Consider the following 22,850-nt stretch of genomic DNA (forward strand, 5'->3'; position numbering starts at 1 on the left):
ATTAGTGCTTAATGAAAAATGAACCAAATAACCTGATGCTAGACATACTTGTCAGTGAAATTTTTGGATTCCTTTAGAAGGAGTTACTGGAAGTGTTACTGGAGTTTGTGGTGATGTGGAAATGTTTGGCACAGAGCAAAAGACAAACCCTTTTCCGGGAGGCTGCGCAATCACTGGTCAGGGCAGAAGTAGAGAGCATGGGATAGTGAGAGGGAGAACATGCTGGTACAACTGGCAGAGCTGTGGTGTGGCTGGCAAGGTGCAGCTGCAGTGTGCTTATAGGGAAGAACAGTGTTGGAAATCAGCAAAGTTGGAAGTGAATGCCAAGAGAGGGTGGTTAGCCTGCAAGGAGCTGGTGGTTTGTGTTGGAGCAAGCATAGGCTGAAAGAACAGGGAACCTGAAAAGTGTGAGACACATCACTCGTGCACTGAGTCCTGCAATAGGGTCAGGCTGCCTTTTGAAAACATCCTGATTTCTGTCACTTGTGTTCTGTTTGCATCCTAAACACACAAATGCCAGTGTTTCCTTAACCCCCAGCTTACCTCATTTTCTCTGTCTAAAACTCCTCTGTAAGAATGATCAGAAGTTCCCATTATACTTGATACAATGGAAAGCAGTAAAAAGGTGGTGGCACAGTGTGACTCTGCAGGGGTAGGAAGGGAGCATTGTCTTATTTTTTACTTAATCTCAGAGCTCAGTATCCTATTAACCACTTTTAATCCTCCTATTTTCTCCAGCAGTTTCTCAATATGTACCAACTAGAAAAAAAGTGAAATGGATGGACTATCTTTGCCGTGTCCTAGGAAGATAAGCAGCTCAAGTAGCAACATATCCTACAAAGAGGATGGCGCTGTGCTTTCAGACTTTGGTTTTCCTTGATAACATGGACAGAAAAGTGAGGGAATGGGTACAGCTTGCAGAGCCAAAAGGAAAAACATTCCAGTCAAACTCAGGGTAGAGTTGCTTGGGAAGCTTATTGGGGGTTGGGGCATTTTCCTCCTTTCCCCTCAAAATGAGAAGCCATTTTTTCCTACACAGTAGGCAAGAATGTCACCTGGATCAGATGAGTCCTGTTCAATGTTAGCATCCTGCAGGGAAATTCCTTCTAGTCCTGGCTGTATAGAGAACAGTGGCAGAAAGCAGCAATGTTCAGTGCAAAGTAAATATCCTCACATTGCTGTGAGAAACTCCCAAAAATCTGCAGAGCTTTCCCTAACAAGTATCCCGTGGCAGATGTACACACAGAAGCAGACCCACGTTTATGAAGCAAGGCCCCAAGTTGCATTTGATGACAGTAGATACACAGGAGATCACCACTGGCTGTCACACAGGTTCCAAGGGGGCTTTATGGCTGGGAAGGAATGCACATAGAGGCTTGGCCATGTGTGTGCACAGGTGGTGTGCCCTCACACTGCAGCTGAATGCAGGAGCTGCACCTCGGTGCTTGGGTTGGCAAGGCTGTCCTTTCAGGAGAGAAAGGGTATGAGAACTTGTGCCACTGCAGTAGGTAAGCAATACTAATTAGCTCTTAGGAGTGCTGTCGCTGTGTATCATTCCCTAAAAAGTCTCATAGCGCTGCAAATAAGCATGAGGCACATAGACTCACTTCCAAGATGTCTTTTTTTCATGAAAAATGTGTCCACTATTTCCTCTTTAGGGGAGAAGGGATGTGTATCTGTAATGGTCGAGTCCAAATCCAAAGTCCTCCAGCAGGAAGAACAGATTCTTGCGTGAGGCTGAATATAAAAGAAGTTTTGGCTGGTCCCACTCGCAATGTGGAGGCACAAACTGACGAGATTGCATGCCAGGATTTGGTGTCCCAAAGGGCAGCTCCGTGTTACTGAAGGGGTGGGTGGGCATGGGCTCCCTGCTAGAGCTCTGCAGGCCCCTGCTTCTCACAGAGGCAGCATCAAAGCCAGAGGCTGCTGAAGTCTTGACCTGGTGTGGCACCGGTGACATCCTTCAGCCCTGCTGCAGGAACACGGAGCGTCCTCTCAGCTGGAATCCCAGCGACCTCCTTGTAACGAGGCCACCGCACAGCTTCGGTGGCATGGGTGGGGGTTTGCATCTGTCCACAGGAGGTCGTGTTCCAGCCCTGGTGAGCAGAGTTTTCTCCTGCTGCCACCCCCCTGCAGAGAGCCAAAGGGGCCGTGCAGCAAGCATCGCTGTACAACCAGCAGTGGAGGCTGCGGTGCGGGATGCACAGCGTGAAGAACCTGAGGGACCCGAGGAAAAGATGTCACTGACTTTTTTTGTTTCTCACACCTTAAGTGTAGCCCAGTAATGCTGCGGAGCCGACAAACAGATATCACCTGCGAGAGCCCTCCACAAGAGGGCTCCTGGTCCCTAAGCTTGGAGCTGTTCTGAGCGAGCTGCAGCCTGGCCCACGCTCCCTGCAAAAACCTTAGGAACAGAGTGAGGATGACTAGTGAACGTGCTTCCCTACTTAAGCAGCAGCAGGACATGGCCCAGTGCATCACGACATGGCAGTCAGCCACTAGGGAAGCACAGCTTCCATCCCACTCTACAGACAGCTGGAGTCGGGAAGCACCAGCGACCTACAGGAAAATTCTGACAAACTTTTATAACAAGAGAGATGGGTCTATTCTGTAGGTGAACTCCTGCCACTCCCATCACAAAACTCCCCAAAATTCATGCTAACCAAGGTTCTAGTATCTGTTCCAGACAGGGCCTTCCCCAGAGGAAAACATGAGTGGGTGGTCAGGTTTGGAAATGAGACGAGTGGCCTGAATGAGAGTTTCCCCTCCTTTCCATCTCCAAACTATTAAACTTTTAGATTCTGCAGTGCACAGTTTGACAAAGTCGTGACTTCCAGGACCCCACAGCTGTTGCTCTAGGGCATTACCCTGGCAATTCTGCATGCTGTGGTGAGAGCAGGAAATGCAGTCATCTGGATAATGATGTGAATAAGAACAGTTAGCTGCTAATCTTCACTTAAGTGTCTTTTTGGAGGACACAGTCCTGAAAACTGCTGAGCTTTCAAGCCAAAGCAAATATAATCCTTCGTAATCATAAAACCTTGGCAAGCCAGACTTCCCCAGCCCTTCTTTAGTAACACCCCATTATCAAAAGTAACTCCTTTTAAAATATGAGTGTTTTCTGGGCAAGCTTGAGGGAGGAAACTTTTCCTTCTTTGTTCTTCCAGCTGCTGAAGGGAATGGATATATCTCAGAAGTGGACAGGAGTGTCTGATCATACTGGGAAGGCTGGAGTTGATATTTTGTTCCCCCCTCCCTTACCACCATTTGGTCAATGTTCAATTTCTATCATCAGTGATGTTCCCATGTTGAGGCATCAGATCAGGCTCACAGGGAATCAGCCAGAACCTCTGGGGGGTGAAGCCACACGTGGCACCTGAGATAGGGATGAGTAACTCACGAATGAGCCCAACATGAGCCCAAAAAGACTGCCCAGTGTTTAGTTGGGAGGCCCATGAAATGAGCACAGGGGCAATGGCAGGGGATGTCACTGCAGATCTGACAGCTGGATGACACGTGCTGTTTTGAGCCAACATTGCACAGGCATGAAATGGTATTTGAGAAACTGTTTTGCCAAGAGAAGAGTGAAGAAAATTACCTGCAAATGCTATCTGGTCATACAGATGATGTTTCAGCTGTCACTTTAGAGCTCATGGGTGCCTTTGTGTATTCTTTCACACCCTCTTCCACCGAATCCTGGTGCTTGCAACAGTGAGAACAAACTGAAAAAGAAGATCCCTTGTTAGTATATGGATATGGTCCTGACAGAGAGCTCTGTTACAAATAAATATCTATATACTGTCATATGGATAAAACTGCTCTCGTTAGCACAGGGCTAGAACCTCAACCTGGCACAAGAACAGGTTGCTACATGCTGAGATAAGTTCAGAAGGGAAGTAATGATGGAAGTTACATGTCACTAATTGCAGTTTACCTATTGAGTGAAAGAATGCCCGAGTGAAAACCAACAAACCCTTTCAGTGCTTTAAGAGGATCTCAGATTAAGCAGATCCCCTTAATATCTCACCATCTATGACTGAATTTTAGTAGCTCAAGCTGAATCTTGTGCAAATGTGCCAGCACAAATTATGCAATGTGAATCCTAAACTATTCTTTAGATGACCTCCAATCTTGGTGCTTTGTGTTTTCGTTTTTAAATGACTGCAAAATAGGCTGTGTGCTCCTCAGAGTAGGCGGCTGTGAACCTCAAGGAAGCACCTGATTGTTCTGGCCACCACAACAATCACGGATCTGAGAACTTTTCGGTTTTGTTTTGCTCTGCCTTTCTATTCTTCCCTCCCACACTTCAGCTCTTTGAAGCATGGCTTTTCGAGCTCAGAAACCACTCTTAGCAACTCCTGACTCAGCTTTCCATAGCCCAGAACAACAAAGGTACTCTCAGACCTATTCTGAGCTCCCACAAGAGCTCTTGAGAGGTGACCTGCAGCAGCACCCACAGGAAGCATCTTAGGGCAGACACTGCCCTTCCCAGACAGGTGCCCACGCACAGCAGCACTGAAACGGGACAACTGCACAAACTGGAAAGCTGGATGGAAGCTCTGGCTTCAGTTTCTTACACTTCTTACGGTTTCTTTTACAGTTTCTTCCATGCCTGGTCTGGAAATTGGCTGAACCAAATAGCACCACCTGACTCAGCAAATCTACTCCCTGTGAATATTATGGAAGTGGGACTAAAAGGGAAATTCCAGTTAATTTGGCCATGAGCCATGCTGTTTGCAGGTGATTGCATTCTACCACATGGGTATGCTTTTTACATCTGCTTTAAAAGCAACTCAGTTCCTATATAAAAGGCTATTTCAGAGTGCTCCAGGATCTTGCTAATTTAATGGTAAGGAACCTTTTAATTTCCAGCCTATATTTGTTGAGAGCCAAATCTTCTGATTCCAGTTCATTTTCTCCTATAATTAGAAGTTCATTATACATGCAGCTAACAGCACAGGCTGTGATCAACTGTGATTTTCTTGGTTTCAGGCTGCTTGTTGCTTTCCTGTTGACACAGCCCCAGGGAACAGCAGGGGAGAAGAACTGGCACTGGTGTCATGAGGGCACAGGGGTGGAAAATGAGGAGGTGCACAGGTGTGACCCGCAGTCACAGCCTTCCAGAAACTTCCTTTCTTTGTGATAAAACACTAAAAGGAAATTAGCCCAGCTTGACTCAATGGTCACATTGGTTTTTGAAGGGATGTGGTTGATGAGGAAGGGAAAAGAAAAATAGTAATGAAACCTCCACACATCTGCCTTGGGAGTGAATTTGTCTGAAATTGAAGTAGAGGTACCAGAAGGCACAAGCATGGCAAATTTACAGGTGTCTCTGAGTGGGCTGAGCCCTTGCTGCCCAGAAAATGACCTTTTCCAATGGGGAATACCATGGCCTGGTGGTGTAAATGGCCTGAGCAAAGAGCCCTCAGTGTGGGATTCTTGTCCCCAGATGTGGCTTCCCCAGTGACCTGACAGAACTCAGCTGGGTGTTATTTATCCTCATGTATTTGCAAGGCCTGCTGTCATTCTCCAGGACTGCTCTGCAAAGCTGCTCACAGGGTGTGGATAACATACCTACTGCTGTTGACTTTCAATCCTACCTGCCTTCATAAATCTATTAAATGCCTGCCCACATCTTCTGTGACTTTCTGGCAAGTTCAGCTTAGACATGATTAGGAGCAACAGCTAACAGATAGGATTTTTCTGAAGATGAAAAAGTAAATTACTCAGCTGTCCACTAACCCTGAGATATCTGAGGTCCCCTTTGCCATTGAAAAACTCTTGGAGATTTGGCTGGAGTTACTGAAGACTTCAGAAGATGGGACCAGACACTTTACCTGTGCTAGTTTTGGCTGTACAAAGAACACAAATGTAACTCTCCTGGTTGGTGTTCTCATAAAAGTGGGACATTGCTCTGCTGAAATTTTTCCTGTGGCCCTAACACCAGGTATTTTTGCTACTTTGGCTCAGTGACTTTCAGAGGGATGATGTAGGGTGTGGAGAGAGATCCAGTTTTGAAGCTCTCAGAGCTCAGCTGTATCTATCATAATCACCAAGATCCTTGGCATCCTAAAGCATCTTAATACATAAAAATGAACCTTTGTGAACCTCTTCATTATCTCTGATTTTGGAAATATTTTGATCTGCTGTCAAAACTCCCTGTCACCTCTCCACTCTCAAACCTGAACTCAAGTGTTTCCTGCACGCAAAATGTATGAAAATCATGTGCTAGGCTTAGATTTTGTGACAGTGGGTGCTAAAAGGAAAAAAAAAAAAGGAAAATGAGAAGAAGGTACAGAAAGGTACAGAAATACCTGGTGATGTGACAGTAAAGTTTCTATAAATGTGTATCCTACATAGAAACTTCATCAGCACTAAGAGACACCTTCTTGAAAAAGAAGCTGCACTTACCATGCCTTGGGAGGTATCTTGCTGCCAGGGTGATAGCCAGAATGAAGGTGATAACGATGATAATTGAAGCAGTAATGACATTATAAGGTGGAGGCACAGGAGGAACAACGCAGTTGTTTGTTTTGTCTGAGACAGGAGAAATAAACCATAAATAAACGGCCTTTAAGGATATTGGCATCTTCATGTAGGACCAGTTATGTGAATTTCAGGGGTTCTGGCCAAATTCTAACTCAGCTATTCAGCCTGAAAATGGACTTACTCAATAAACAAACAAACAAAGCTGAAATTTCACCTAAATTTCTTCCATTCCCCCACATTTGCTGAAATTTTTAACACACTCACAGAACATAAAAAGCTGGGTCTTTGTCCAGAACAGGACTGAGACAGGAAATATTTAAATACACATGAGCTGTTTCAGGGAAATTAGCTGGGCTTGGTGAAAAAGTCTGAGTTCACAGCTAGAAAATTTCTGCTCTCAAAGGTGCTCTGCAGTTTTCCTTACTGTTTTCAACAATTTATGCCAATTTTTTTTCCTTTTGGATTCATAGGTGAAGCAGAATGCATTTAACAGTCTAGAATAGACTTTTTTCTGCATGGCAGGAACAGTGTTGTGTCAGAAATCAGTTTCAGTGTGTCTGGAGCCTTTGGTTTTTCACCATTGGAGATGGTGGAAAATCCCATTCTACCACTGGGATTTTAGAGCAGATACTGGGCCATTCTTGTATAGGACAGGACTTGCTGCCAGTCCATAGGTCTGCAGACCTATGTGCACAGACCTGCAGTTCTTCCACCATCTGCTCTGGCACAGGTAAGCATCATTCCCCTCCTAAGACATTAATTAGCCAGATCTGCTGTTCAGACCTCCCCTCAGGAGGGGATGCAAACCTCCAACTCTGCAGGGGTTGCCTTCTACATTTACCAGAGGCTCTGTTCTGTCAGTAACTCAGTGTTCATGAAAGGTTTGTTTGGAGGACCATTTACACCAAAATGGGAGTGGTTCCACATCCTAAAAGTCAAAAAGTGGGGGGTTTGTGACTGCTGCAGCTGTGTCACCGCACCCTCCTCTGATTACTGCTTTTCTTTTTTGTTGTTGCTCTCTGCTTCTATGTAGTGAGCTATTCTTAACCTTATTCTCCCTTCATTAGGGACATTATGCTCTACATCCAGCAATAGCCAATATTCATAAAGCACTAGTTCCTGGCATTTGTTCTGAAGCTGAATAGCACCTCTCCCCACAAGCCCCTTTGATTTTAGTAAGATAGATGAATAAGCTACCTTGATGAATAAGGTACAATTCCCTAGGAAAAATGCTGCTCCTCTATCTTCCCTTGAAGGTGCCCTTATCTCCACAGTAAAAACATCAGGCCCAGAGATATTTCAGAATACTTTTTTGGTAACAACATGAAAAAAAAAATCCTTTTGGCTTTACGAATTTTCTTGCAAATCCCCTTCTACTGCAAAACATCTGGAATGTAGTGTGCTGCCTTCCCTCATGCTGTTTCCACTTATGCCTCAAGCTTTTCAAAGCACAGACTTATCTATTATGCCATCACTTCTAAGCCATGCTCAGTGATGGAATTCTTTTCGTATGAGTTAACCCTATGTTACATTTGAAAGCAGAATTTTGTCTAGACCCCAGCTGACAGTTTCTTTCACTGAAGCAGGGACAAACATGCTTGTTAAATGAGGAAATTCTTTTAAAGTGCAGCCTGTGTCTTTTAAAGCACAGACATTTCTCTGGTCCCTCCGTTCAAATACCAGGTCTGTATCACACAGCGGGCAGCAAAACCATGCTGGTATGGAGTGGCACAGGATGGTGGCAGCCCCAGCCTGTGGAAGCCACCAAATGTGACATTACCAGATCACAACAGGATCCAGTTCAGCTCTCAGTCCAGCTGTGGTAGAGCAGCAGGAAGACAGACCTGCCTCTGCTTGTCAGTCACTGTTGTAACCCTCCCTTCCCAGCCTGGCTATCTTCCAGCCTCTAAAATATTTTGGTGTGTAGTTCACAGGCGGGATCATTGGGGGATTCTTGCATGAACACTTGCACAAAATCTACTGCATTCTCAGAGAGGCAACTCAGCAGATTCAACAAAATAGTTTTGTTACAAAAAACATGAATAAAACATACTCAGAAGCAAGCTGGCAGACGTGGCAAAGCCACTGTATTCAACGGAGCAAGTGATGCTGGTGTCTTTGGTCACGTTGAGCACCAGTTTTCCAGTGACATTGTAGGGGCTGAAGCTGGACTCAGACACCCAGCTGGCATTCCACTCCATGGACATGTTGTTGAGGGCTCCAGAGATTCTGGGCTTGGGGAAACCTCCGTGAGAAGAACAGGTTATCACCATCTCAGTCGACTCGCAAGAGTCAGCGGACACTTCTGCCGTTATGTTGGGCTTGCTGAAGTCAGCTGCAGCGAGAGAGGTTTGGTTACCATTCTGTCAGGCCACAGCGAGGTTTGCAGCCCCAAAACCCAAATGGTTTGGTTACCATTCTGTCAGGCCACAGCGAGGTTTGCAGCCCCAAAACCCACAGCCCAAGCAAAGACTCCCCCACCTGAAGGGCATTCACCATGGAAATTTTTTCCTGCCTATGGTCATGGATACCAAGCAACCAGTCACCACTGAAAGAAACTTGCTCAACACTGTGTGGCTGAGTGGTGGCAAGCAAGGAGAGACAATTTTCCTTCCAGGCCCACTGTCTGTTGGTAGTGTGGTATTGTCTGTTGAGCAATGCCACACTGCCATCCAGCCTGGAAAATCCCTTCAGATGTCCCAGCCTGATTCCAGCATTTCCCTCTCTTGATCCCCACAATAACTTGATCCCACTTCACCAAAGGGAGCAGAAGTCTACCAGAATTATTTCAGCTGGCCCGTTAAGGCAGCAAGGGGATTTCTGGCCGGAAAGAAACTGGAGTATTTGTGGACAGGAAAACAGATCCGTAGTTTTATGGGTTTTATGCAGTTAACTCCTCAACCCTCATGGTTAAAAAAGGGTGCTGGCAGTATACTTCCCTTTTTTCATGCCAGTTCCCAGAAAGATCACTAAATTTGTCTCTGTGCACATATGCCCTCAGACCAGCAGGAAATGGCCAAACCTCAGGAGCTTGTCTTTTTTTTGTTGCCAAATCTCCTGACTTATCTGGAAGATTCATGTAACTCTCTGCTGTTAAAGGTATTCAAATGCTTGTGTATATTTATATATGTCGCTAGTATCTCTGGTTGAGATCAACTGCCACAAAAACACCGGTGGAAATGGAAAATGTCAGTGGAACTTTTTGTGGCCTACCAATCTAAGAGAAGATTCAGATTCATTTTGAACAAAGGAACTCGGTTTCTTTAATGTAAAAAGCCTCAAAGCTCCATGATTAATTCAGCCTTAGGGTGTGGAGCTGCAGTGCAGCTAGCTCCACAGGGGTTTGGAGGCAGGGCTAGGACGCTGCCATGGCCACCCTATTTCTCTTTCAGCTTGGTCTTGCTAAGGGCAAGACTAAGGAGTTGGTCTTGCTCTGTCCCAAAGACAGCTGCCTCAGGCACCCATCATCAGGGATACCTGGGGAGGGCCCCAGGAGGGATCCTTTCACAAGAGGAAGACATCAGGGGGAGGAACATTGGGTTGGTGGTGGGAAAAAAATTTCTGTACTTGGGGTACCTTTAGAAAGGTAAGAAGGGAGACTGCTGGAATGGAAGCAGTTAACAAGCTTCCATTACTGTAACTTTACAAGTGAACACTCTTTCAAGCTTCCTGGTGAAAGCCTATCTGCTACAGTATGAATAAGCTTGGAAGAGCATCCTTCAGCCCTGGAAGCTGGCACTGGAGAGCCTCAGGTGCCAGGTGTCAGGAGGCATGCACCTACCTGTCACAAAGAGGACGACAGACTCGCTACACATGAGCACTGAGTTGTGCTGAACCAAACACTGGTAGGAGCCGTTGTCCAGGATTTCCACGGGGGAGATCCACAGCGTGAGGTTCCACGGGTCCATCTCTGTCCGGTTCTGGTACCGCTCGGGCTGGGGCATCATGGTCCCCTCGGAGTAGGCCAGCACCACGTCTGTAATGTTCTTCTGCCAGTACACCCGGTACTTGTGGAAGCTTTCTGAGCTGGGAATTTCATGACAACAAGGCAGGCTGACCTTTTCCCCCACTTTGCTTTTGACTACTTTCTTCTCCAGCGCTTGGCCTGCAGGGGAGGGGCAAACAAAAGTCAGTGAGTCAGTGAGTGGCACAGCCTTGTGCCAGTACCTGTTGCCTAAAGCTCACCCTTTTTGGCTCTGACTGCTCACATCCCTCAACAATTACTCACTGAGCTGTTTTACAGCTTCAGCTCTGCACTGAGGGGAGCCATCCTTGTACATCATGCTCCACTCCTACTCAGGATCATGACCCAGTGGGCACACAAGGATTGCTGCATGGATTGCTGAGGGCAAAGGCAGGAGAGGTGCTTGTCTGAACAGAAATTTTGCTGGCCCCTTTGAAAACAGGGATAGAAACACACATGCACAAACTGCCATCTCCTCTGCTCTCCCTTTTCAGAGCCTGGTGTTTTGAAAATCTTTGTCACTCTCCACCAGGTTCTCGGCATGCCTAACAGGGCCACAGTGGACTATTTATTCAGGAGGGCTGGGGGATTTTTGGTAGTTATTTTTTTGTAAAGGAAAAAAACCCCAAAACATTCACAATCCCAGAAAACAGAATCAACCTACAATGATGCACAAAGGTTGCAGCCATACTGTCATCAGCCTTCCAGCATTAGCAAATGAACAATTTTGCCTAGTCTAGCTAGAAAAAATTTATCTTTGGGAAAGCTCATGGGATGACTTGAAACCAGCACAGATGTTCCCCAACTCCTGGCCAGTGACTGTGCTGGTGCCATACCTGGAGTACAGCCATGTGCTGACAACAATAACTTGAGACCCTTGCAGGGTGAAATTAAGTACAACTTTGAGTGTGTGAGCAGTAATTCCCCTGCTAAGCACCCCACTCTCATGATCCGCCTTGCTTTCCCACTCCTTCCTCTTTCCCCATCCGAGGGAGCAGCCCTGCAAGGAGTTCCTGCTGCCGCTGAAAGGTGACCCAGCACGGACACACAGCCCTGTGCTGCACCTGAGTTAGTGCAAGCCTGGGGATGATGTGCACCCGGCTTTGTTAGTCCAGAAGCTCAGGTTGCTCTCTGTCCCGCTTGCCTCGGCCTCGCTGCCCTAGCACTCATCTCCAGCGGTGGAAGTGGGATATCAGTCTGTTACACTCCACTGACCGAGAGCAGAAAAACAAGGAAATAGCTGTCTACAGGACAGAAAAGATTCAGATTCCCTCTTCTTTCCCTGCAGAACACACCTCAGTAAGCACACCTGGGAGAGGAAGCTGGAAAGTCCTGACAGACGGTGTGTCACTGATGGGGACAGCGCAGCATCACCCCTTGGCACAGAGGAGGGTGCACATGCAAAGCCCGAAGTGTGAGCTGAGCAATGCACAAAGCTGAGCCCCAGAACTGCCACGGCCCCAGCAAAGTCTGGCTGATGCTGGCTCACTCCTGCTAATCCCAGCCCTGCTGTCAGAGGCAGGGTGCAGCACTCAGGCTGGACCATGATGCTGTGGCGTTCACATTCAGGTGGTGTCCAAGGCAGGCACCAGCTGGTTGCCTGCCAGGCCTCATTTGCTTAGCAGTGACTCACAGACCCTGGGGTGACTCACAGACCCTGGGGCCACTGTCACAGCAAGACCCCTGTGGCACAGCCAGGTTACTTGATCACAATCCTACAGCTGCCAGTGCTGGAGGGAGACAAGCGGATGCTCAGCCAGTGCCCCACCACAGCTGGAGTAAAGCCCAGACACAAAACCTGGGACAGAACAGACCTGTGGGTGTGGCACTCAGGGACATGGTTTATTGATGGACTTGGCAGGGCTGAGTTAAAGGTTGGGCTCAAAGAATTTAAAGGTCTTTTCCAACCTAAATGATTCTGTGATTCTGTGAAATAAACTTCACTCCCCTCCCCAGCTGCACACCCACCCCTGTCCCACTTGCATACGTGACATTAAATCTGTAGGAAGCACACCAAAAATACTGTGGAGGTCCTGGTGACACTGTGCAATGTTTTAATATTAATAAAATAAAATAAAATATGTAATAAAATTAGCAACTTCTTGTTTAACTGGTTTCCCTCTATTCAGCCACTCCAGTGGTCTTCCAAAGGTGAAGTTTCATTTTTTCCCCCCACTTCCTGTACTTTCCCTTATAATGCATTGCAGATCCTGATCAACCAAGCTGGGGCAGGCCAGGAGCTGCTCTGACCTCTGTCAGACATCAACTGGTAACAAAATGAGAGAAAAACTAATTCTTCCACGCAGGAGAAAATCTGCCTTGTCTTGCCAACCTTTGCAGCCTGAAATTCAGGATTTCTTGACATCAGCATTTAAATTGCTACTACTAGACCTACCCCGCAGGAAGAGTTCTTGCCCTTTCAGGAATGCCTTTTCAGCAATGCCCTTTCAGGAATGCACATATATTTTTGGCATTCACAACATCCCCTGGCAATGACTTGTGCAGTTTGATTACATGCTATGTGAGAAAGAATTTCCTTCTGTTCACCTTAAAAGCAGCCCACCTCAGGCTGTGATTGTTGAAGTTGCTTCTCCTGCACCTCTGTGTGTGTTTGTGTGTACATGTGTTTTTATCTTTGACCACATCTTTGCCTCTTCTCACAGAGCAGCTCTTACTATTATTGGAGAGACTCAAAAGTGCAGCCAGTCAAATATCCAGTCAAACTTTGGGACTGATAAAGATCATTTTCTATTTCCTTTTGCAGCAATAGGGGAAGAGTAGGTGTACAGTAAATGTCAGGGTGACATCACATCATGAGTTGCATGAGGTTCTCCCTACCTTGCCCCTCAGAGTCTCCTTTGCAACCAAAAGGAGAACAAAAACCTTCTCGGGAGTACATGTGCAGGGGCTGGAAACTCCTGCTGATGTCATGACTACCCTTAAAAGGCTCTGCACCCTTGAAACTGCAACCTGAGTGCTGCAAGCCTGAAGGAACCAAAGTCCATGAAGAGTCATTCAGCCCTACAAAAGTCCCCTTTCACTTTAGAGGTGAACTGCAAAGCAAAAATGAAAATCCAGTTTTGTGTGCCGTTTCTGTGCTGAATGCTCTCTGCAGCCAGGCTGTGGGGAAGGTATTCACCATGGAAATAATTTTTAATGACTCTTCTAGAAAAAGATCCCTCCTCTGCCTACCCCTCTGAAGCCCACCCACTCTCTTGCTGTGCACACATATCACTCCATCACTGGAAGCCCGTGGCAATGCTGAACTGATGGAAGGGCTGACTTTCTCTTCCCTGGGCAGAAAAGCTTGCTTCATTCAAAGCATGCCTGTGCTGCAGATGCCCCATACAGCAGGGCTAACTGGAACATAAAGGAGTACAGAGAATTGTTCCTTCTTGTCTGCTCCAGAGTCCTGAGAGCTGTTGAGCCTGTATCCATACTTCCTGCACTCTTTGCCCAAGCCTTGACTCAGAAATTCCCCAGCCACAGAGAGCTTTGTTATCCTGACCACACATGCAGCCAGACAGCACATGAGAGCAGATTTCCTCTGTCACAGAAGTCTTGCTGAGAGATTTGACAGCAAAAAGCAGATAAAGATCTAGCAATGCCCTGGAGAAGCAGCCTCAAACTGTTGGAAACCTCCAGATAAGTCCTGGTGAACAGAAGCTCCAAAGCCATTCCTTTCCCCCTGCATTCCTCATTTCTCTGCCCTTCTGAGCCTTGCTTTGCTTTTTTCCCTTCTGGTTCTCTATTTATTTTTGCAACAGCAGCTGGTATCTCTACTGGTAAATTAATGGCATCACTGACTTTGCCTAGAACCATGCACCTGGGATTGCCACTCTGCAGGTAATTGTGCAGCCCAGACCCCTCATTTTCTGTGAACAGCACATCCACCCCAAACTTGCATGATTTATCCTTTGAGGGCAATGCAGTATTTTACAGGGATTTCCAAGCAAAACAAACAACGAGTCAAAAAATCAAGACATTTTAAAAGCTGAATTTTTAAAGGACTAAAGGACACTCCCCCTTGATCTTGTCTTTATCCCAGGTGATTTTACCAATGAGGAATGAGATCCTCCCCAGGCTGTCCATGGAGCCAAAAGCCAGCAAATGTCTTGTGCTACACATGAAATGCTTTGTGTTTAAATCAGTGACTCCTGTGAACACACTGATGACAGAAAGACCCTGCTAGATGCCCAGATAACCTCTGTGTGGAGACACTGGTTCAGAAGGGCATAAAACCACTGCCTTCCTCTGTGTTCCACTGAAAAGACCCTGTGCACTAAGATGGGATGAAACAGAGAAAAGTGGGTGCTCTAAGGCCCTGCTGCCTGTCCTCTTTCTGGAGTCTGTGACTGCAGATGGACCCAGGCACGAGTGCCTGACAAGCCTCTGAGGCTCCTTCTGCACAGACTGCACTCCAGCAAGTCCAGGCATGCAAAGAGAGGTCCTGGCAGACATGAGGAGGAGGAGTGGTCCTTTCCCCTGCACAGCCCAAAGCCCAACCTCTCATCACAAACCACGGGCCTGCTGATGCTCTGGCTGCTTTGGTGATGGAAAGCAGCTGCAAATCCAGATGCTTTGCTCAGGTCAAATTCCCTTACTCATCCCAAACGTGGTTAGAGAGGGGAGCAGAAAAGAAGGGGTCCCAAAGAAAACCAGAGATGGACTTATTTTACAGTGATTCCCCTCAGTTCCCTGTACCTGCTCACACTACTCAAGTGTGCCTGCAGCAGTTGAGTGGCAGGATTAATCCCAGTGCAGGATGATGCCATGGCAGCTCTGAGGTAGGGAAATGCTCTGAACAGGTTTTTCTAAAAGTTCATCGTTGCTTTCTTCTGTGCTGTAACCTCAGGGTACCCCATACATGGTTTTATGCACTTCCCATCTTCATGCTGCCACATTCCTTCTAAACAAAAGAGTAACCCTGGTTCCCTGGTTTGTCCAGCTCTATACTGTTGATTTGACAATTATTATAACACTCCCAGGGTGTTTTGGTGTCCCACTCCATCAGCAGCCTTCACATCATTGTAGTGCTGTTTTATTTTGCATGTGTTTGTGCATCTTCACCTTTAAAGAAGAAATCCTTGAAGCAATGAAGTGGTTCTGAAAACCAGAGGGTGATCTGCATTAACATCTGAGAAGACAAGAGGGAATCTGAAATACTTTGGCAGAGGGGCTCCAGCTGACACCTCTTGCTCCAGCTCAGGTTTCAGTACTCGTGGAGATACAAATCTCCAGCTTTCTGATTCAGCCTGGGACAAGGCAGCTGCCCGGGTATGTCCAGTCTGCTGTGTTTGTTACATAAGTAAAACCACCACTCTGCACAAATCACCGGCAATTTCCTCAGCTTGGCACCAGGCAGAGGTCAGATACAAGCAAGGAGCTGGATATGGAACCAGAATTACTTGGAGATGGGGACTAGATCATGTCTTAGACCCTTCCCCAGGCTGCAGAGTGGGAGGAGAGGATGGAGATCTCGTTTTGTCCCCTGCAAACCAGCCATGGGGACAGAAGGACGTCTTTGACTTGGAGAAATGAGCAAAAGAAGAGACTTTCTGAGCCTTCTCCTTTTCTCCATTCCCAGCCCGTGTGACCCTGCTACAATAAAAAAGGGAAGGGAGCGTCCCTTAATCTGGATGTCCTCAGAAAATTTGCATATTTTAGTTCCTTTAGAGATCAAATTCCTACATCTTGCTCAGCACTCTTTTGATTTCCCGGTTTGGGAGCAGAAACTAGATGTGGCATTTGTGTAAGACGGGCTGGTAGGGGGAGATTTGCCACAAAGACAGACAAAAATAAATTTGTTAATTTTTTCCCCTGCAGTCTCTGTCTCTTGCTGACAGAATCACTTTGTACTTCCTCTATATTTATCTCCCAGCTGAAGATGTTCTCAGATAATTTTCCTAATTCCTGCAGTACCACTGCCATGCAGGCTACTGTCCTCACAGCAGTTTCTGAAATTGAGGTCCTCCCCACTGCTTAAGGCTGTAGTTTTCTTCAGTGCTTACTAAATCTCTGTCTCACATGCTCCCCAAGCAGCCAGCCCTCTCTTGAAATGGATAGAAGGTGAAAGCAGCCAGTAACTAGGAAAATCAAGTATGATACCTCTCACATAAGTCCACTTCAAAGCTGAAAAATTACAAATTTAATTTTTTTTTTCCCCGCTGAAGTACTTGCCCGCAGCTATAGCAACACTAAGCAGTGCAGCTACCAATGCTGCAGGCCTGCCAGCCATTATCTTGCTAGAAAAACTGGTCTGAGCTCAGGCACTGACTCGCAGACGCTCTGAAGACGTCCCGCCAGTCAGAGAGATTACACAGCTGAAAGAAGAGCTCGGCATGGAGAGTGGTCATTAACCATTGGGACCCTCAGGAAAGCAGAGCAGCCCAGAGTGGGCTGGGAGCTCCAGAAGCTGCAGAGGGAAAGGAAGGAGAGCCTTGGGCAGGTGCTGCTGGAGCACTGAGGAAAGGGCAGGGCAGGGAAGGGCTCTCTCCTTTTAGGAGCCGGTGTCTGACAGCGAGCTCTGCTCTCTCTGAAGCACTTCCACAGGGATCAAATCCCTGTCTGCAGGGCACTTAGAAGAACACCTCCACAGGGATCAAATCCCTGTCTGCAGGGCACTTAGAAGAACACCTCCACAGGGATCAAATCCCTGTCTGCAGGGCATTCAGAAGGACACCAGAGAGTACCTGCCAAGATGAGAGCGGCAGTGTGCAGAGAGACTTCCTTCCTTCCTTTTCTAATAACTTTTTATGTGATAGATAGGGACTGGGGCTCGCCAAAAGGTGGGTGTCCTTTCAGCTCAGGGCAGGTAGAAATACCACCATTAGCCATCAGTCAGCACTTTCTTTTCAGTCAGGGAGTCCCCTGGGACCAATGATATTTTAAAAGCATAACACTGAAAAAGCAGAAGCAAAGCCTGTGGCATTTCCGAGTTGGGAAAGATTTACATATTCTCAAATGAACTCCTGAGACTCCCAATGGTGGTGCCCCTCCAAAGGGGACAGAAGAGCTACAATTAAACATAAAGTTAATCTGTTTTAAAACAAAACTGACTTCCTTCTGCCAAGTGAACAGACTGCATCCAGCACACCTGCCTGCTACCCTGCGAAGACACCACATCCACATGTGCACAGCATTTATACTGGGAAACACATGCTCAAAAGGAAGGAGAAGCCTTCAGTCTGGAGAAGAGGAGGTTCCAGGGAGACCTTAGAGCAGCCTTCCAGTGCTCAAAAGAAGCCTTAAAGAAGGCTGGAGAAGGACTTTTCACAAGGGCATGTAGCAATAGGACAAGGGAGAATGGCTTAAAGCTGAAGGAGGGAAGCTTTAGATCAGATATTAGGAAGAAAGGATTTATTGTGAGGGGGGTGAGGTGCTGGCTCAGGTTGCCCAGGGTAGCTGTGGATGCCCCAGCCCTGAAGGTGTTCAAGGCCACTTTGGGTAGGACTCTGAGCCACTTGGTCTAGTGGAAGTGTCCATGGCAGGGAGGTTAAAACAAAATAAGCTTTACGATCCTTTCCGACACAAAATCTGTAATTCCACATGAGAATTTCTCTGAATGTGGAAATTCTCCCCCAGCATGGCATGACCTTGGGATGCAGCCAGACAACAAACTCATAATGATCTCATGCCTTCCCCATGCAAGCAGAGGGGATCTGGCTCCCCTTTCCCTTCCAATCCCACATATTCCCCCTTGCAGGGCTCTCCAGAGTCTGGTTTAATATACCAGTCTAAAAAAAAAATAAAAAGAAAAGAAAAGGAAAAAAAAAAGGAAACTTGGTGAAGTAGATAATCCAAGGATCACACATGTGCAAAGAAGAGGAGGATTACTCAGCCAGAGAGGAGCAGGATTGCATCTCTTGGTGGCAATGACCTGTTTGTACCCCTCAACTGTGACTCCTATTTGCATCCGTCCCCCTCCAGGGTGCACAGCATAGCTGTAAAAGCAAACTGGCTCTGAAAAAAACTAACTCACCACAAGAGAGGCAGAGGGATAACATCAGTCATTTATATCAGAGTCATTACCCCCATTAAACCCCACTTGGAACTCAGAATCAAAGCAGTGATGAGCAGGAAAGGTGAGAGGGTGTAAGGGCGGCATTTTCTGCTGCTAATCTACCACAATTAACAAAAGTGTCTACTCCAAACTTTGCAGGTTTAAATGCACGAATGTCCAACATGCACAAGGCAAAAAGGACACAAATGTCTCAGTGATCCAAGAAATGCAAAAAAGCTGTTGCAGTCAGAGCAACATGAGGTCACTGCAGCTATCTGGGTTCATTCCGATCTAACTGGAAAAAGGAAATGATGTGGGCGAAAGGAACATTTGACCCATAGCCTTACAAACTGGGCATTTAGGCTTTCAACTCTATTTTGTGAGTAAAAATGTGGCTTGTCTGGCTTGTCTAAGTCGAACTTTCTGTGGTTTTCTTCCTAAAGAATTCTTTAATCTAAGAAGCACTCAACAGAAGAAGTAAAACAGTCTCTATAAGCAAAGAGCAGTAGGCTTTAGCTGGGTTTCTGTTTCTCCAGACAAGCTCTTACAGCAGGTTTCACTCTGGACAGACTGACAAACAGAAAAAGGAGTTCCTTAGACCCGCTGCCCTTGGTTTCGAAAGACTTTTTTTCCCGCGTGTCTGGAACAGGAGACAGAAACTCATCCGAAAAAAGAAATTAAAACAACAGCTGAAGGCATGAAGAGGAATAAGTCAGAAACTCAATTTGCATCCACTGATCAAGTGGGCAAATCCGGTAGGTACAGAAAAATTTCTGCCATCTCCACCGTGAAATCTGCCCCAGCACAACCCATACCAGAGCTGGCACGGAAATCAGACACCAAGCACCCAAAGCTCATTGTTAGACACTTCAATATCCAGGGGTGGCCACAAAACAGGGAATCTTTGTCAGCCCTCACTGTCCCTTTCTGAAACCCAGCTCCACTCCCAGCTCTTTACTGGGAGTAACACAAGGGAAGGGGATTCCCGGAATGAGTTACTTGTGAGCCACTGCTCGCTGACAGAAGTGGATATTCCCCCTTTCTTCCCAACTTTCCAGTAACTTAGAACAGCTGTAGGGAATTTTCTTCAAAACTTCTCAAAAAATTTCACTCCTGGGAAGAAACCAAGAGCTAAGTGGTCCCCAGCTAGAAGAAAAGACTCCAGGGAAGTTTAAAAATACTCCACGGACGTAAAGCTGGACTTGCTGGGTCTCTGGAGTCAGTGCCTCTGCTTTGTTTGCACACAGGGCAGGGAAAGGTCATACTGAGGGACTTCAAGCTATATTTTTGTAGGATAACAAACTGGAACTGAGAACATCCTACAATTTGTAGGTAGGTGTGAAGGTGCAATGGCAGGACGAAACCAAGCCCGTGGGGATAGCAGCAGTGCATTCAGATCATAAATAAAAAAGTTTGTGCCGCAACCAAAGTTGTTTTGCCATTTTATGCTGAGACAAGGAGACATTGTTCATGCACAATAGTGTCTCCATTAGCAGATGACATCCCAGAAGCAGCTCTAAATTACACTGGCATTTCAGGGGGGCACCTCAGGTGAATATCAGAGTAGCAAAATTCAATTCAAAGGAAAATAAATAGATCTATGTAGCTTGCACATACATGAAATTCCTATGAAAGACAACTTTAAACCAACCTTCAACCTTTCCAATGCAAGACAACCTCCAAATCCCTTTTAATTAAGCCCCCCATTAATGCCTTCCAGTGCTATGACAGGAAAATTCAGCCTGGCATCCCCTCTGTTACTATTTCACTCCCATGGGCTTTACAGAGGGTGCCTGTTTCCATCCTGGAATGCTACCTGACCTTTTGCTACATCAGGGAGGTGTGCCAGCATCAGGACACCTGGGCCAAACCAAGGACATGGGCTCTGGGAGCCAGCCCTGACTGTGCCTTGATGTGGTCAGGAGCAGTCCCATGTGGGGTCAGCACTGTAAAATGTGTAGTGTCCTGTAAAATGTCCTGTAAATGTGGTGACTCACGCAGTATTGTGTGGAAAGGCTGCCAGGCTGATGGCAGACACCCAGGGCTCCACTATTTTGCCACAACAAGGTCAGAACTTGGTCCTTGTAGTCCCTGTGGGCAGCCTTGAGAAGGCATCACCCACAAGCACCAGTAAAGCTTTTAAAACCCAATTCTTTGTGGGTACTGCACCACGTATTTTCCAGGAGCACTGATGTAGGAATGCTGATCTTCAGAGAGAAAGGGTTCAGAGCGTATGTGTGTGTGCATACAGAGAGGAAAATAAGTGCATCAGCTGCCCTGCTGATCAGTTATCAGTCTGCCAAGCACCTGAGGCACCAGGACTTCCACTGACTTGTTGCTTGAGAAGCATCTAAAAATTGTACCCCAAAAGTAAAACTAGAGGAACAGTTAGTTTTCTTATCAAACTCCTATTTCTAGTAGGGGATATTAGCATGCATCAAATTATACATCCTTTAGCCAAGGAACCAGAATAATTTTCAGAGAAATTACATGACTGGCAAATTACCATATTATTGTAATTACATTATTAACATACCCCAAGCTCTTAAAGTACTGTGAGAGAAACAGTTCTGCTCGTGATAGATTGTCTGCCTGATGCAAATACAAGCAAAATATATTTGTGCTTGATAGATGCTTTGCAAGCACAGAGGTGGGGGAAGGAGTGAGGGGAAGACAGAAGAGCAGAGATCCCAGAGCGACATTTGAGGTCATTGCTTTCTTTACAAGTGAGCTCTGAAATTCACTCCCAGCTAAATTCTCCAAGTTTTATCTTAAAATTCTGAGGCTGAAACTCAAAATGAAGCCCGGCATCAAATACCTCCCAGTTTCACATTAGGAGCACGAAAAGCTCCTAATTTTACATCACTTGCTTTTTAACGAGAGCCCCAGTTCAGCCCAGGTTTGCTCTAGAGTAGCAATGAAACACTAACATGCCAATAAGCACAACTCATGTTGCATCCACAGCGAACTCCAGCTCAGAAGTAACTTTTGTGTGGTTTCCAGGTTAACGTTTCACACATCTAAGACACATCCCAAGCCTTTTGAGGTGGGGAGCGATCTGTGTGAGCTTTATGGCAAGTCCTCAGAAAGGACAGCGGACAGCCCAGGCAGGATGTCACTGGGGATTTGTGCTGTTGGAGAAAGAACTCTGCCCTGCGCTGAGCTGCCCAGGAGGTGCAGAGCACCCCAAGCTGTCACCTTTGCCAATCTTTTCCACCATGCACCCCCTTAGAACCACCCAAAAAGCTGCAGAAACCACGCTGCCACTGAAATCAAAGCCCAAGGGGCCGTGCCATGCGCTCCCCTCAGACATCAGCTGACCAAAAACACCCTCATTTCTCTAACCTGGCTGGAATGCGAGATCACCACGCCTGTCTGGGATGCAATGGGCCTGGTGCAATGGGCCTGGGAAGATGAGAGCTGAGGGCTCCTCAGTGAAGTGCCAGCTGCCCCAAACCCTGCGCTCAGCCCCGGTAGAAGGCACCAGGAGCGTCCTGAGGGCCTCCATGCCCTGTTGACCACCACATGGGCGCCGCTGCTGGTTCCCAGCCCCTTCCCACATTCCCATCCTGGCTCCTGCTTACCTTTCCCAAGGCAGAGCAGCACCAAGAGCCCGAGCCCCAGGCACGTCCTCAGCGCCGGCGGGGAGGCGGGCAGGCACATCATCTTCCAGCAGCTCCTGGGCCGGGAGGAGAGGGGAATAAGTTAGAGGAACGGAGCCTGAGGAGCCACAGCACCCTCCACAGCGTCCCTCACCCTCCTGCCTGCCGCCACGGCCAAAATCCCGAGCACAGCCCGGCGTGCCCCCTTCCCTCAGGTACCTGGCGTTTCCCCGGTGGAGCAGCGCCCAGGCCCGCCCTGAGCAGGGAGGATGCAGGGGCTCAGTGCCCGGCCATGGGGCCTGGCGGCTGTCCCGGGCTGCCGAAGCACTCCCCGGCAGGCTGCAGGGGAAGTCGAGGCGCCGGGAGGCCGCTCGGCCTCATAAGTCGCCTCCCACCGCCCACGGCTTCCTCACGGGGTGTGCCGCGCCCGCCGCCCTCCGCACCCCGCGGGCACGGCTGCCGTCATCCCTCGGGATGCTCTGGGGGCTCCCCCCGCCGGGAGGGGTCCGGCAGAAGGACCCTGTCCTGGGGCTTTGGAGGGTAAACTGCCGCTGAGGGAAACCCTGATGCCGCTTTGGGAATAGTTGTATAAAATTACGTTTGAAATTAAACACAATGCCTGCCCCGCCATTTCGGGCCCAGCAGGATGTCATCCGTCAAGGAATGGATTTTCCAAAGAAAATTTAAGAAGGATTGCTTAGGCTGCCTGTAATGGATGTCGTGGCTGAGCACCTGGAGAGGGAGTAGGGTGTGAGGCAGGGCCAAGTGTGGATGGTGGTGGTGCCACCAGAGA

General features: G+C 47.4%; 1 protein-coding gene across 1 annotated transcript; it reads right to left on the minus strand.

The window, feature by feature from the left end:
• Positions 1 to 2,110: 2,110 nt before the first annotated feature.
• Positions 2,111 to 22,389, minus strand: CD80 (CD80 molecule). Its single transcript, XM_084225788.1, has 7 exons — positions 22,277 to 22,389; positions 22,040 to 22,134; positions 10,271 to 10,594; positions 8,543 to 8,824; positions 6,412 to 6,537; positions 3,599 to 3,722; positions 2,111 to 2,217 (listed from the first exon to the last, which is right to left on the minus strand). Exons 2-6 carry the CDS (start codon positions 22,119 to 22,121, stop codon positions 3,616 to 3,618), a joined length of 921 nt encoding a protein of 306 aa, XP_084081914.1. The 5' UTR covers positions 22,122 to 22,134; positions 22,277 to 22,389; the 3' UTR covers positions 2,111 to 2,217; positions 3,599 to 3,615.
• Between the last annotated feature and the right edge of the window lie 461 nt (positions 22,390 to 22,850).

The sequence above is a fragment of the Fringilla coelebs genome (assembly GCF_963513975.1).
Source record: "Fringilla coelebs genome assembly, chromosome: 2".
NCBI lineage: Eukaryota > Metazoa > Chordata > Aves > Passeriformes > Fringillidae > Fringilla > Fringilla coelebs.

What these genes read in the sequence shown, in the direction of transcription:
- CD80 (XM_084225788.1), bottom strand. Translation starts at nt 22,121, where the DNA reads ATGATGTGCCTGCCCGCCTCCCCGCCGGCGCTGAGGACGTGCCTGGGG. An exon ending in GCTGCTCTGCCTTGGGAAAG is followed by an intron (nt 10,595 to 22,039) that starts GTAAGCAGGAGC and finishes CCTCCCCTGCAG; the next exon opens with GCCAAGCGCTGGAGAAGAAA. An exon ending in AAGATACCTCCCAAGGCATG is followed by an intron (nt 3,723 to 6,411) that starts GTAAGTGCAGCT and finishes CTTCTTTTTCAG; the next exon opens with TTTGTTCTCACTGTTGCAAG.